The sequence below is a fragment of the Nerophis lumbriciformis genome, linkage group LG22 (genome assembly GCF_033978685.3).
Source record: "Nerophis lumbriciformis linkage group LG22, RoL_Nlum_v2.1, whole genome shotgun sequence".
Classification (NCBI taxonomy): Eukaryota; Metazoa; Chordata; class Actinopteri; order Syngnathiformes; family Syngnathidae; genus Nerophis; species Nerophis lumbriciformis.
Window position 1 is genome coordinate 37614959 of NC_084569.2, and position 14084 is coordinate 37629042.

The 14084-nt window shown below is 40.1% G+C and overlaps 1 protein-coding gene across 2 annotated transcripts in view; it reads left to right on the forward strand.

Moving 5' to 3' along the window:
- pdxdc1 (pyridoxal-dependent decarboxylase domain containing 1) overlaps nucleotides 1–14084 on the forward strand; it is a 101895-nt gene that overhangs the window by 74175 nt on the left and 13636 nt on the right. For both annotated transcript variants that reach the window (XR_009816700.2, XM_061973822.2), the window contains exons 18-20: nucleotides 5651–5769; nucleotides 5846–5973; nucleotides 10542–10634. Coding sequence is in view for 1 of the 2 variants with exons in the window: in XM_061973822.2 (XP_061829806.1) it covers nucleotides 5651–5769; nucleotides 5846–5973; nucleotides 10542–10634 (340 nt within the window). In the remaining variant the exon portion in view is untranslated. The remainder of the gene's footprint in view (nucleotides 1–5650; nucleotides 5770–5845; nucleotides 5974–10541; nucleotides 10635–14084) is intronic.

Below are 14084 nucleotides of genomic sequence, written 5' to 3' on the forward strand. Positions count from 1 at the left end.
CGGAGTATAAGTCGCACCGGCCGAAAATGCATAGTAAAGAAGGAAAAAAACACATATAAGTCGCATTTTTGGGGGAAATGTATTTGATAAAAGCCAACAGCAAGAATAGACATTTGAAAGGCAATTTAAAATAAATAAAGAATAGTGAACAACAGGCTGAATAAGTGTACGTTATATGAGGCATAAATAACCAACTGGTATGTTAACGTAACATATTATGGTAAGAGTCATTCAAATAACTATAACATATAGAACATGCTATACGTTTACCAAACAATCTAATCGCTAAATCCCATGAAATCTTATACGTCTAGTCTCTTACATGAATGAGATAAATAATATTATTTGATATTTTACGCTAATGTGTTAATAATTTCACACATAAGTCACTCCTGAGTATAAGTCGCACCCCTGGCCAAACTATGAAAAAAACTGTGATTTATAGTCTGAAAAATTCTGTAATTATTTCAGAAGTAGACATATTTACAGTATATGCCATACAATATGGTGGTAAAGCACAGACCCAAAGACAGCCATTTCTGAAAAGCCAAAAACTATTGGAGTAATGGGTCTACTTTGTATTTGAACTATGTTCCCTCGCTTCTCTCGTCAGTGCCCTTTGTCCTGATTGTCAGCTACGATGCAGCTGTGCTGCAACCTTCAAGTGCTCCAAACACGGAAATAATCCAAAACCACCCAAACACCATCTGACAAATGCGACTGGAAAATTCTACATTTATATAATTGCTGCAAGGTCACAAACACACAAAACCTAAACACAGCTGCATGAGAGAAATGCTGGAGATTCACAGTACAAAACAAAAATTCATCAGCATATCAGGGCAGCCAGAGCTGAAGGATGTTTGTCTGGCTAAATTTAAGTTGGCTGATTTTTGAAGAGGCGGAATGGGAAGTTACAATTGTATTTGTTTTAGTTAAACACTTGGCTATAATATTTGCTTATAGAGCAACCATATATTACATAGCCAATGTTAACAGCATTTTTCTTTTGGCTTTGTTCTGGATCTTGCAGTGTTTATGTTCATTAATTTTTTATTTATCTCCTTCATTGATGTGCTTCTTTGATCAATAGACAATTAAACCTCAGCAACTAAACGCAGATTTACACACCAATGCCTGAGAAGGAACAGGACGAAGAAAATCTTATATTTTCCTGCCCCCTTCAACAACATCATTGACGAATACCTACATTTCAAATGTCACATTAGCCACCTGTGAAAGAAATGATCCAAATATGTTGGCCTGTTCTTTCACCTTCGTCATTATCCTCCTCTTTATGCTCTACTTACTCTATACAAAACTCTCTTTGAACCACATCTAAACTACTGTAATGTCATCTGGTGTAACACCTTCCCTAGCTACCTTCACACATTAGAATCCATGCAAAAGAAAATCATACGGGCCCTGTCATGGTCCAAGTTTAATGCCCCTACTCGACACCTATTCCATAATTATCATCTCTTAAGACCAGAGATGGGTAGAGTAGCCAGAAATTGTACTCAAGTAAGAGTACTGTTACTTTAGAGATTTATTACTCAAGTAAAAGTAAGGAGTAGTCACCCAAATATTTACTTGAGTAAAAGTAAAAAGTATGTTGTGAAAAAACTACTCAAGTACTGAGTAACTGATGAGTAACATACACACTCATATCATATATCATATATATATATATATATATATATATATATATATATATATATATATATATACATACACATATACATTTATATGTATTTATTTTGCTGTTTTTGTTTACATGTTAAAGATGTTTTAATGAATATACATGCATGTTTAACATATAGATTCCTTTCTTTCATGAAGACTAGAATATAAGTTGGTGTATTACCTGATTCTGATGACTTGCGTTGATTGTAATCAGACAGTAGTGCTGATAACGTCCACGTTTTCAAATGGAGGAGAAGAAAAGTTCCTCCTTTCTGTCTAATACCACATGAAAGTGGTGGGTTTTTGGCATCTTATTTGTCCAGCTTCCATATTCGTTTTTATACACTTTACAAGAAATATATTAGCGTCAAATTCCGTAACTTGCTAGCTTGTTTGCGCTGGCTTTCGGAGACTCTTATTTTGAAAGCGCAGGCGCGATGGAGCGGCACTTTTATTGTGAAGACAGGAATGTCCTCATGTGCGATCAGTCTTTAGGCTTTTGACAGGATGCACGGTTGAAATAAATAAGTATATTTTTTCCTTCACACTTTTGATTGATTGATTGGAACTTTTATTAGTAGATTTCACAGTACAGTACACATTCCGTACAATTGACCACTAAATGGTAACACCCCAATAAGTTTTTCAACTTGTTTAAGTCAGGTCATGTGACCACCTGGCTCTGTTTGATTGGTCCAACGTCACCAGTGACTGCATCTGATTGGTGGAACGAAGTGAAACATCACCAGTAAGGCAGGCACTTTGATGGTCTGTCTGACAGACCAAAACAAACAAAGCGTGCATTAACAGATCGATAAAAATTAGTAGCGAGTAGCGAGCTGAATGTGGACAAAAGTAGCGGAGTAAAAGTAGCGTTCCTTCTCTATAAATATACTTAAGTAAAAGTAAAAGTATGTTGCATTAAAACTACTCTTAGAAGTACAATTTATCCCAAAAGTTACTCAAGTAGATGTAACGGAGTAAATGTAGCGCGTTACTACCCACCTCTGCTTAAGACTGACAGAGTTCAATATTTATCACAATGCTTGTCTGACCTATCAAGTCATCCACAGGCTGAATCTTAGGCTCTGTAGCTTGGTTCCTATCTATCGTCCCCAGCATGCCCACAATACTCGTAACTTACATCTGATATCAGGTAAACATCGTGTACTGGCTTGTACTGCTCAAAATGTTGTATGCAGGGGACCAAAGATTTGGAACCGGCTTGATGAGAGCCTCAGGATGCTGTATTCATCCTCCAACTTCAAAAAGAAACTGAAATCTTATCTATTAACCACCTATCTCTAATGCCTCTTTTGGGGTAGACTACTGTTGGCTTGTGCGTGGTTGAATGAATGTATGTATGTATGTATGTGTATGCTTGCTTTAGTACTATTATCTTGGGTTTATCATATAGCGTTTGTGTGCTTGCCACCATGTTTCAGCATTCCATGCATATACTGTCCTCTGGACCCCCTGCCAAAAGCTTCTTCGAGCTTATCTGGGGGACCCTTTCACTTACCACCATCCTTAAATGGATATTCACTACTATTCAGTGACGTGCGGTGAGGTTGATGGCTGGTGAGGCACTGACTTCATCACAGTCAGATTTACAAACATATGAACCCTAAAGAGTATCTTATTCACCATTTGATTGGCAGCAGTTAACGGGTTATGTTTAAAAGCTCATACCAGCATTCTTCCCTGCTTGGCACTCAGCATCAAGGCTTGGAATTGGGGGTTAAATCACCAAAAATGATTCCCGGGAGCGGCGCCGCTGCTGCCCACTGCTCCCCTCACCTCCCAGGGGGTGATCAAGGGATGGGTCAAATGCAGACGACAAATTTCATTACACCTGGTGTGTGTGTGACAATCATTGCTACTTTAACTTAACTTTAACTTTACACATACAAACTGTAGCACACAATAAAGCACATTTAATTAAAAAAACGTTATTATGGTCTTACCTTTACTTATAAATGAAGTCCACAACTAAAGCCCTCACTTAAACTTTCCACGTGCAAGACTGAATCTATTTAAAAAAGTGTAACCGAGGGTTTATAAATGTCGCCTATACTGTATGAAACTACAAAATAACAAACACGGAGGCTCCAGTTTACACGAGGACCACTTTATTTACCTTCTTTCAAAAACTTCCGCTCCACTCCATGTCACATCACTTCCGTTCTTAGCGCCTTCAAAATAAGAGCTCAAGGCATATACTGTATAACAGCGCATAACAGGAACTTAACATCACAAAGAGAAAAGCCCATGAAAATAGGTTACAAAAGTTATTTAATAAGAAGCCAAAAAGTGCAAAAACAATAATGTTCGTGTTGGAGGAGTTGTGAATTAGATACACCTGCAGTCTGCAGGTGTACCTAATGTTGTGGCCCTGCAGTCATTCACAACTCCTCCAACACCAACATTATTGTTTTTGCACTTTTTGGCTTCTTATGAAATACATTTTTTAAATAGATTCAATCTTGCACGTGGAAAGTGTGGGCTTTAGTTGATATAACAATTCTACGGCAGGGGTGCAGGAGGCGGGGTTACTGGAGCCTCAGCCAGTGCGTCTTTTGCAGCAGTTTTATGATCGCTCAGCACAAGAAATACGTTACACACATACAGTTGTTGACAAAATACACTGTACATGATATACCTCAGCTAACTAAACTATGGAAATGTATGATATAATTCATATAGCAATACAGTCTCACTGCACAGCCGGCCAGCAGTTAGTCGAGTCCGGAATCCATGTTGAGGCACTGAGTGACGTGCCTCGACTGACTGCTGTTCACCGCATCGTCTCTTCTCAGTATTTGAACGGCAAATGTGAAAATTCAGCGATTTTGAATAAAAATAATCTAAAACTGGTGAAGTTAAATGGAAAATAACTGTATAGTATAATCACTGGATACATATAACAATTTAATTAATTTTTTTTCTTTTTACATTTTTTTTCTTTCCATGATGGCAGGTGAGGCCCCGCCTCACCTGCCTCTAGTGACTGCACGTCACTGCTACTATTGTAATTGTTATATGGTATTGTGAATAAACTTATTAGCATTATTAGCATGTAATACGTAGTCTTACTTAATGGATATCATACAAACCAAACAAATGCATCCAAATATAATGAAAACAAACAAAAAAAACACAACAAGTGCAAAACTTCATGAAGTACTAACCGAACAAAAAAAAGTAATATACACCTCACGGGATGATGCAAAACAAATACAAAACCAGACAAAAAAATAAGTAAAATAATACATATAAAGCAAAATGTCCATATGATCTTATTGTTCTGTCTTTATGTATTCTTTTCAATTGGAATATATTTTTTGTGACTTATATATGTGACTGCAGCATTTTAAAATGTGCAGAATTTTCCTGCTGTATTTCCTTCTATGGTAGTTTTTTGGTTTTGTATCATTTCTGCATGTGGATGTTTTTAAGGAAAAAAACATGACAGCACTGCTAGTAATCCAAGTTAAAGTACCAATGATTGTCACACACACACACTAGGTGTGGTGAAATTTGTCCTCTGCATTTGACCCATCCCCTTGATCACCCCCTGGGAGGTGAGGGGAGCAGTGGACAGCAGGGTGTCGCGCCCGGAAATGATTTTTGGTGATTTAACCCCCAATTCCAACCCTTGATGCTGAGTGCCAAGCAGGGAGGTAATGGGTTCCGTTTTTATAGTCTTTGGTATGACTCGGCCGGGGTTTGAACTCACAACCTACCGATCTCAGGGCGGACACTGTAACCACTAGGCCACTGAGTAGGTGGATGCCGAAGTTACATGGCAAATTAGTGCATTGACACTGTCCTTTGCAATTATTAATTTTTTTGCGTTAAAAATATAATCTACCTGAAGGTTTTGTTTTCATGAACACATCATTTCATTCTGTTTTTGGTAAGCTATGTCACTTAACACTATGACACATATGTCTTTATTTAGGTATGAATCACAGGCTGTGGGAATCGATGATACCAGGAGAATGGAAGAAATGAAAAAAATCACCTCTGAACTGCTGAAGAAATTACAAGACCTGGACACTGATATCATTTTCTCCACCGGTTTGTACACCTCCATGTTTGAGAATCAAATGTAAAATAAATATTTGACTTTTCCAAATGTCCTTTCCACCCCTAGGCACTGATCTTGACGGTGAGGGAAGAGAGTGTGCCATCTACGTAGGCATGGTAGCTGAAGACGTTGACGTTGCAGAGCTTGTAAATATAATAGCTAACCTGGGTCGAGACATTGAAGAGAGTGGACGGGTAATTTATTTATTTTGTACATCTATTCTCATTGACAGTATATTTGATGACCAATGACCAGTATGAAGGCAGTACATGAACATCCATCCATGTTCTATATCGCTAGTCCTTATTAGACTCACATGTAGCATTTCACTGCTAAATTAATGCAGATTCAGCCGACTGTAACGAGTTTTTGAAGGTAATATAAATTAAGTGCATTTCATCAGATGAAATACAAATGGTTCTCGCCCGGAAAAGGGTGGAGTGCCATCTCCGGGTTGGGGAGGAGATCTTTCCCCAAGTGGAGGAGTTCAAGTACCTCGGAGTCTTGTTCACGAGTGAGGGAAGAGTGGATCGTGAGATCGACAGGCGGATCGGTGCGGCGTCTTCAGTAATGCGGACGCTGTATCGATCCGTTGCGGTGAAGAAGGAGCTGAGCCGGAAGGCAAAGCTCTCAATTTACCGGTCGATCTACGTTCCCATCCTCACCTATGGTCATGAGCTTTGGGTTATGACCGAAAGGACAAGATCACGGGTACAAGCGGCCGAAATGAGTTTCCTCCGCCGGGTGGCGGGGCTCTCCCTTAGAGATAGGGTGAGAAGCTCTGCCATCCGGGGGGAGCTCAAAGTAAAGCCGCTGCTCCTCCACATGGAGAGGAGCCAGATGAGGTGGTTCGGGCATCTGGTCAGGATGCCACCCGAGCGCCTCCCTAGGGAGGTGTTTAGGGCACGTCCGACCGGTAGGAGGCCACGGGGAAGACCCAGGACACGCTGGGAAGACTATGTCTCCCGGCTGGCCTGGGAACGCCTCGGGGTCCCACGGGAAGAGCTGGACGAAGTGGCTGGGGAGAGGGAAGTCTGGGCTTTCCTGCTTAGGCTGCTGCCCCCGCGACCCGACCTCGGATAAGCGGAAGAAAATGGATGGATGGAAATACAAATGTAAAAAAAAAAACATATATACCGTATTTTTCTGAGTATAAGTCGCTCCGGAGTATAAGTCGCAACGGCCGAAAATGCATAATAAAGAAGGAAAAAAACATATATAAGTCGCACTGGAGTATAAGTCACATTTTTGGGGGAAATGTATTTGATAAAAGCCAACACCAAGAATAGACATTTGAAAGGCAATTTAAAATAAATAAAGAATAGTGGACAACAGGCTGAATAAGTGTACGTTATATGAGGCATAAATAACCAACTGGTATGTTAACGTAACATATTATGGTAAGAGTCATTCAAATAACTATAACATATAGAACATGCTATACGTTTACCAAACAATCTGTCACTCCTAATCGCCAAATCCCATGAAATCTTATACGTCTATTCTCTTACGTGAATGAGATAAATAATATTATTTGATATTTTACGCTAATGTGTTAATGATTTCACACATAAGTCGCTCCTGAGTATAAGCCGCACCCCCGGCCAAACTATGAAAAAAACTGCGACTTATAGTCCGAAAAATACGGTAGATATTTTTTTCCAGTTACACCAATTCCTAATAGTAAACCCTGCAAGTTGCATGTCAAATCTATTATTTGAATACTTGGGTGCAGCGGAATATATTCTCTTTCAAATGTTCTTGTAATCATACAATATTTTCGGTATATTACCGTATTTTTCGGGTTATAAGTCGCTCCGGAGTATAAGTCGCACCGGCCGAAAATGCATAATAAAGAAGGGAAAAAACATTTATAAGTTGCACTAGAGTATAAGTCGCATTTTTGGGGGAAATTTGTTTGAGAAAATCCAACACCAACAATAGACATTTGAGAGGCAATTTCAAATAAATAAAGAATAGTGAACAACAGGCTGAATAAGTGTACGTTATATGAGGCATAAATAACCAACTGGTATGTTAACGTAACATATTATGGTAAGAGTCATTCAAATAACTATAACATATAGAACATGCTATACGTTTACCAAACAATCTGTCACTCCTGATCGCTAAATCCCATGAAATCTTCTCCCTTGGTGTCACTTCTAAACAACAACTCCAAAGGTAGATGTCAAGTGGCTGGATTATTTTGGTTAAGCCTCCGGGGACGACGGCAGGTATGGAGTTTAATACTTTTAATTTATTTTTTAACTGTGGCGTGATGTGCGCTCGCATGCTATCCATCACAAGCAGAGCTTTGCGTGCTCTAAAAGAAGCCATCCAGATGCTTAATGTAGCACTTTGTAAGCCATAGGTTCATCATTTCTTGATCCATCCACCACATATTTTATGGTAATGTGTTAATAATTTCACACATAAATCGCTCCAGAGTATAAATCGCACCCCTGGCCAAACTATGAAAAAAACTGCGATTTATTATCCGAAAAATACGGTAGATGGAATCTCAGCTGCTCCAGCAACCCCCGCGACCCCAAAAGGGACAAGCGGTAGAAAATGGATGGATGGATGGATAGATGGAATCTTTACCTGACATTAGGGGTGTAACAGTACACAAAAATTTTGGTTCGGTTCATTTTCGGTACAGTAAGAAAACAACAAAATATACATTTTTTGGTTATTTATTTACCAAATTTGTAAACAATGGCATAACATACATATACACACAAGGTCCATTGCCAGGGTTCATGTGGTCAACATATATAAAATAAAAACTAAATAAGATAAGGCTCAGAATGGTTTCTTAACAAACCCTTTCTACATATAAAGTGCTTTTTTTGATTGATTGATTGAGACTTTTATTAGTAGATTGCACAGTACAGTACATATTCCGTACAATTGACCACTAAATGGTAACACCCCAATAAGTTTTTCAACTTGTTTAAGTCGGGGTCCACGTTAATCAACATTAAACTGCCTCAAATTGTTGCTCAGATTAAATTAAATTACAAAACTTTTCTTCTACATATAAAAAGTGCAACATTAAACAGTTTCAAGTCAACTCAGCCTCAGATTAACTTTTCTTCCCCTTCCCCAGCCTGGTTAACTTGGCAGTAAGAGGATATATGGGCTCATTGTTCTTCCACCATAGAAGTGGGTCAAAATCTAGTTTCTAATGCAATATGGTCTTAAATCTGCTGCTATAAAAACATTTGTTATTGCTTTAGCCCTGCCTGACTCGCCGAGGAGAGGCTGCTTGAATGCGGTGGTGACGCTTCAAATGGGTTAGCATGTTTGACGTGTTGTCGGCAAACCTCCGTCTTCCATTGTTGTATCGCGCAGCCAAAGTGTTCCCAAACGGGAGATCTTAACGAGGCAGGACATACTTGCCAACCCTCCCGGATTTTCCGGGAGACTCCCGAAATTCAGCGCCTCTCCCGAAAACCTCCCGGGACAAATTTTCTCCCGAAAATCTCCCGAAATTCAGGCGGAGCTGGAGGCCACGCCCCCTCCAGCTCCATGCGGACCTGAGTGACGTGTTGACAGCCTGTTCACCACATTGCCGTAAACAGCATGTTGTGACACTTTTAAACAGGACAATACTGCCATCTACTGTACATGCATATGTGACCCACCCATAATGTGTCACATTTTTGTGTTGATTTATTTATTTTATTTTGTGGTTTGAATTCGTTTTTGGAGCTGTCATTACAGATTTATCAGTATTCACATTGGTCAGTAGGGGGCAGTAGGGCGTTTCTTCCCAATTGAATGCTATCACCTGCAGACCGGAAGTGTCTTGTCATTCTGATGAGCGCGACCAGTCTGTGAACAATTGAAACGTCCTGTGTGCTTTTTTCCTCCTGTATAACAGGTTAGTTTTGGTGAATCAACTCACTGAATAATATCCATGTGATCTTTATAAGTTTAAGTACACATTCTGATGGTGGAGCCTAACTCTAAAGTGTTTGTGAGTTGTAGTTTGTATTTGTGAATGAATCCAATGCACAGCTGCAGTAATCAATACAAAAAGGCGACGTGAGTGCGCAATGTTTATATAGGAACTTCTGATCCTAATTCAGACTCCCAAATTAGAGCTCCCGTTTTCTTATTGATTTTATAATGTATATTTGTATAATGTGTGTGTTCTGAAATAGTGACAGAGAATAGAACAAGGATGGACAATTCAACTCTTAACTCAACAATGAGTAGATGAGTGTTATGTGTGTGTATATGTGTAAATAAATGAACACTGAAATTCAAGTATTTTTTTTTATATATATATATATATATATATATATATAGCTAGAATTCACTGAAAGTCAAGTATTTCTTATATATATATATCTTAACCACGCCCCCAACCACGCCCCCCGCCCCACCCCCGACCACGCCCCCCACCTCCCGAAATCGGAGGTCTCAAGGTTGGCAAGTATGAGGCAGGAGGGTCTTCCAGCTCTGGCTTTTACATGTTGTAGTAGCCCGGTCGCTGCTAGCATGCCGTGTGTTGTGCCTCAGTGTGCATTGTTTACACAACGTGCGTTACGCTACTTAATATGTCCGTGTGGAAACTCGTTCGGTACACCTCCGAACCGAACCGAAACCCCCGTACCGAAACGGTTCAATACAAATACACGTACCGTTACACCCCTACCTGATATACATGATATATTAATTTACTGTTTAAATATAATTAGCGTTTTTATCATTTACATGGTGGCGTTCTACATTATTTCCAATGCAGCTTCTGGAGAACATGACCGAGGTGGTGAGGAAAGGCATACAGGAAGCAGAGCAGGAGCTGGTGAAAGCCAATGAGGAGAAACTCATGGAAGAGGTGCGTGGTGAAATCATATTTTGGAAAATGTTATCGCTTTGATACACGTGACAACTTAAAATGTTGTGTCTGAGATGTTACACCTGTCTTATGGTACATTTTTGTCACTGATTCTAAATTTGTCCATTTTTTTCTCCCCCTCCATAATTTCTGGTTATCGAGGTGATATATGTTGGCGGTAGCTCTGTTTTTGTGTTTGAGAAGGTCGGCTGAAAACAAAATCGTTCAAAAACCAAATTAATTTTTCTCGTAAGATACTGTGCAAATCCTCTCTTAGACCACCCAAAAATATTAACAAAAAACACGTTTTTTGGAGAAAATTATCCTTTGACATCGGAGGTGGGTAGAGTAGCCAGAAATTGTACTCAAGTAAGAGTACTGTTACCTTAGAGATTTATTACTCAAGTAAAAGTAAGGAGTAGTCACCCAAATATTTACTTGAGTAAAAGTAAAAAGTATGTTGTGAAAAAGTACTGAGTAACTGATGAGTAACCTGTTCGTTTAATGATGACGGCAACAAATAATGCACAAAAACATAAAAATAGCAATGAGCAGAATCCCATGCAGCCCTGACTCTTCCGGGCTACATTATACACCCCTGCTACCACCAAACCCCGTCCCCGCCCCAAGCCTGCTCCCTCACACATCAACCCCCCCCCCCCCCCCCTTCTCTCTCTGTGCGTCGGTTGAGGTGGGCGGGGTTTGGTAGCGGGGGTGTATAATGCATCCCGGAAGAGTTAGGGCTGCATGGGATTCTGGGTATTTGTCCTGTTGTGTTTATGTTGTGTTACGGTGCAGATGTTCTCCCGAAATGTGTTTGCCATCCTTGTTTGGTGTGGGTTCACAGTGTGGCGCATTATTAGTAAGAGTGTTAAAGTTTTTTGTATACCGCCACCGTCAGTGTAACCTGTGTGGTTGTTGACCAAGTATGCCTTGCTGTCACCTACGTGAGCAAGCGGAAGCCCCATACAACAAGTGGCTAATCAGGCACGCTGGTTGTAGTGGGCGCTATATGCTGTACCATCACGGCACGCATGATGTTGACAAGCGCTATTCATTTAAATCCCGCATGCCGCACCAGCTTAAATATTCCATAAAAAGGTGTGGGCAGCGTGTCTGAGACCCCTGAATTATACATAGCACAAATTAAAAAAAAAATCTTTGTATGCAGTGATATTTCATTTAAAATTTAAAAATTTTTTGCGGTTCCCATTGTTTTCTATAATTTGTGAAACTGGTCAAAATGGCTCTTTGACTGGTAAAGGTTGCCGACCCCTGCCCTAAGTGCAATGTATGCAACCAAACGCAAAACAAGGGATGATGTATCCAAATCATTTGTATTACTTTTTTGATTACTAGAGTTGCATTATATATGGCGGTATAGCTCTCGGTTGGTAGAGTGGCCGTGCCAGCAACTTGAGGGTTGCAGGTTCGATCCTCACTTCCGCCATCCTAGTCACTACCGTTGTGTCCTTGGGCAAGACACTTTACCCACCTGCTCCCAGTGCCACCCACACTGGTTTAAATGTAACTTAGATATTGGGTTTCACTATGTTAAGCGCTTTGAGTCACGAGAGAAAAGCGCTTTATAAATATACTTCACTTCACTTCACTTCACATATATGTACAGTGTTGGGTTAGTTACTGAAAACCAGTAACTAGTTACAGTTACTAGTTACTTTATTTCAAAAGTAACTCAGTTACTAACTCAGTTACTTACACCAAAAAGTAATGCGTTACTGTGAAAAGTAACTATTTAGTTACTTCTTTTTTTCTTCTTTTTTTTAAAGCTCCCATTAATGCCCTTTTTGCCTTCATTTCAGTACTGTTATTGCACTGGAGAATAATACAATCTGTTGATCAACTTGACATGCATTTTTATTTTCCTTTTAACATAATTAATGAAAAACAGTGCAACATAAAAAGGCATTCCTCCGTTCTTTAAACTTGGACCAATGACCATTAATAAAAAACAAGTTTAAGTGCAACATAAGAAGAAACATCATCTTCCTTGAAACATAGGTAGTGAAATAAAGCCTGACATCTGGAGTGATGCTGCTGTCTTCCACACTTGGAGCCATGGATTTTAGAATACTTGTTTTCAGTGGCAGGATCATTGACACAGATGGTGAAGTTTCAGTGCTCAGTAGAGATGGAACACTTTTGAGGGGTTTAACCACCTGGAGGACCTCATCTGCCACTCTCACATCATCATCAGACAGGGTGACATTTGTCTTCAGGGTGTTGTGGGTCAATGCAGAGTATATAGCTGCCTGCTGCTCCAACATATCATAAGTGGAGTTCCACCTCGTTGGGACATCATGTATGAGCAGGCAGCTTTAGCATTTCTTGCTTTGTCTTAAGCACATGAGCAGCTGTTGTGCTTGGGTGGAAGTAGGAAACCTTCCTGATCCTCCCAAAGAGGCCCTCCATCCTATTGACTGAGATTCCCTTCTGTGATGCCAAATTCACTACATGTGCAAAGCACCTATCTGTGGTCCCAGTCCTGCCTCACTCTCTGTAATTATTTGATTTTTGGCATTATCACGTGTGACTGGGATATCTTTATCTTCCATTCCTCCACTGCTTGTGTCAGTACCTGCGCAAGGCGACTCTCGTAGAGGGGGCGTGTCTTCTCATCTCCCAGTCTGCTGTGATGAAGTGAGCGCGTATAGTTCCCCTGGACTTCCACCCGTCTGTCATGAGCGCAACAGATGATGCTCCGGATAGTTTTTTCTTCTCCTGCTCATAAAGATCTGGCACAATCTTATTGCTGAAGTGGGTGCGCGACAGGATGTCGTAACGTGGTTCAAGCACGTTCAGCATGTGTTTAAAACCCTCGTTTTGCACAACCGAGTCTGCACCTATAAACACACCGATTCAATGGCGGGGGCGTTCAAGCTCCTCCGTTACTCCGCTCGCCATGACCACGCTGTGTGTGGACTGAACGTGACAACAACTTTTTTTTTTTGTTTCATATATCAAACCGCGGATCACTTATTGTGTGCCTCCCCACACCCACACCCACACACACATAGACCGCGCCTCTTTTCTTCTCTCCGGCTTGTGACAGAGGAAGATTCAGAAGAACGACACCGCAGCGCTTCTGTTTCTAGCCGATACTGCGTTATTTTACGTTACTTTTGATGTAGTAACGCATCATTTTACGTTACTTTTGATGTAGTAACGCATCATGTAGTAACGCATCATGTAGTAATGGTAACTAAATTACTGAATTTAAAAAAAATAACGCGTTAGATTACTAGTTACCGCCGAAACTAACGGCGTTAAAGTAACGCGTTACTTTGTAACGCGTTAGTCCCAACACTGTATATGTATTACATAAGTAATGCTGCAAAAAGCCTTAAAACACACACTGTTGCATGCTCATTAAGATAAAGAAAACATTTACATCATTTTGATTCAGTGAAATAATTAATATACTTCCAT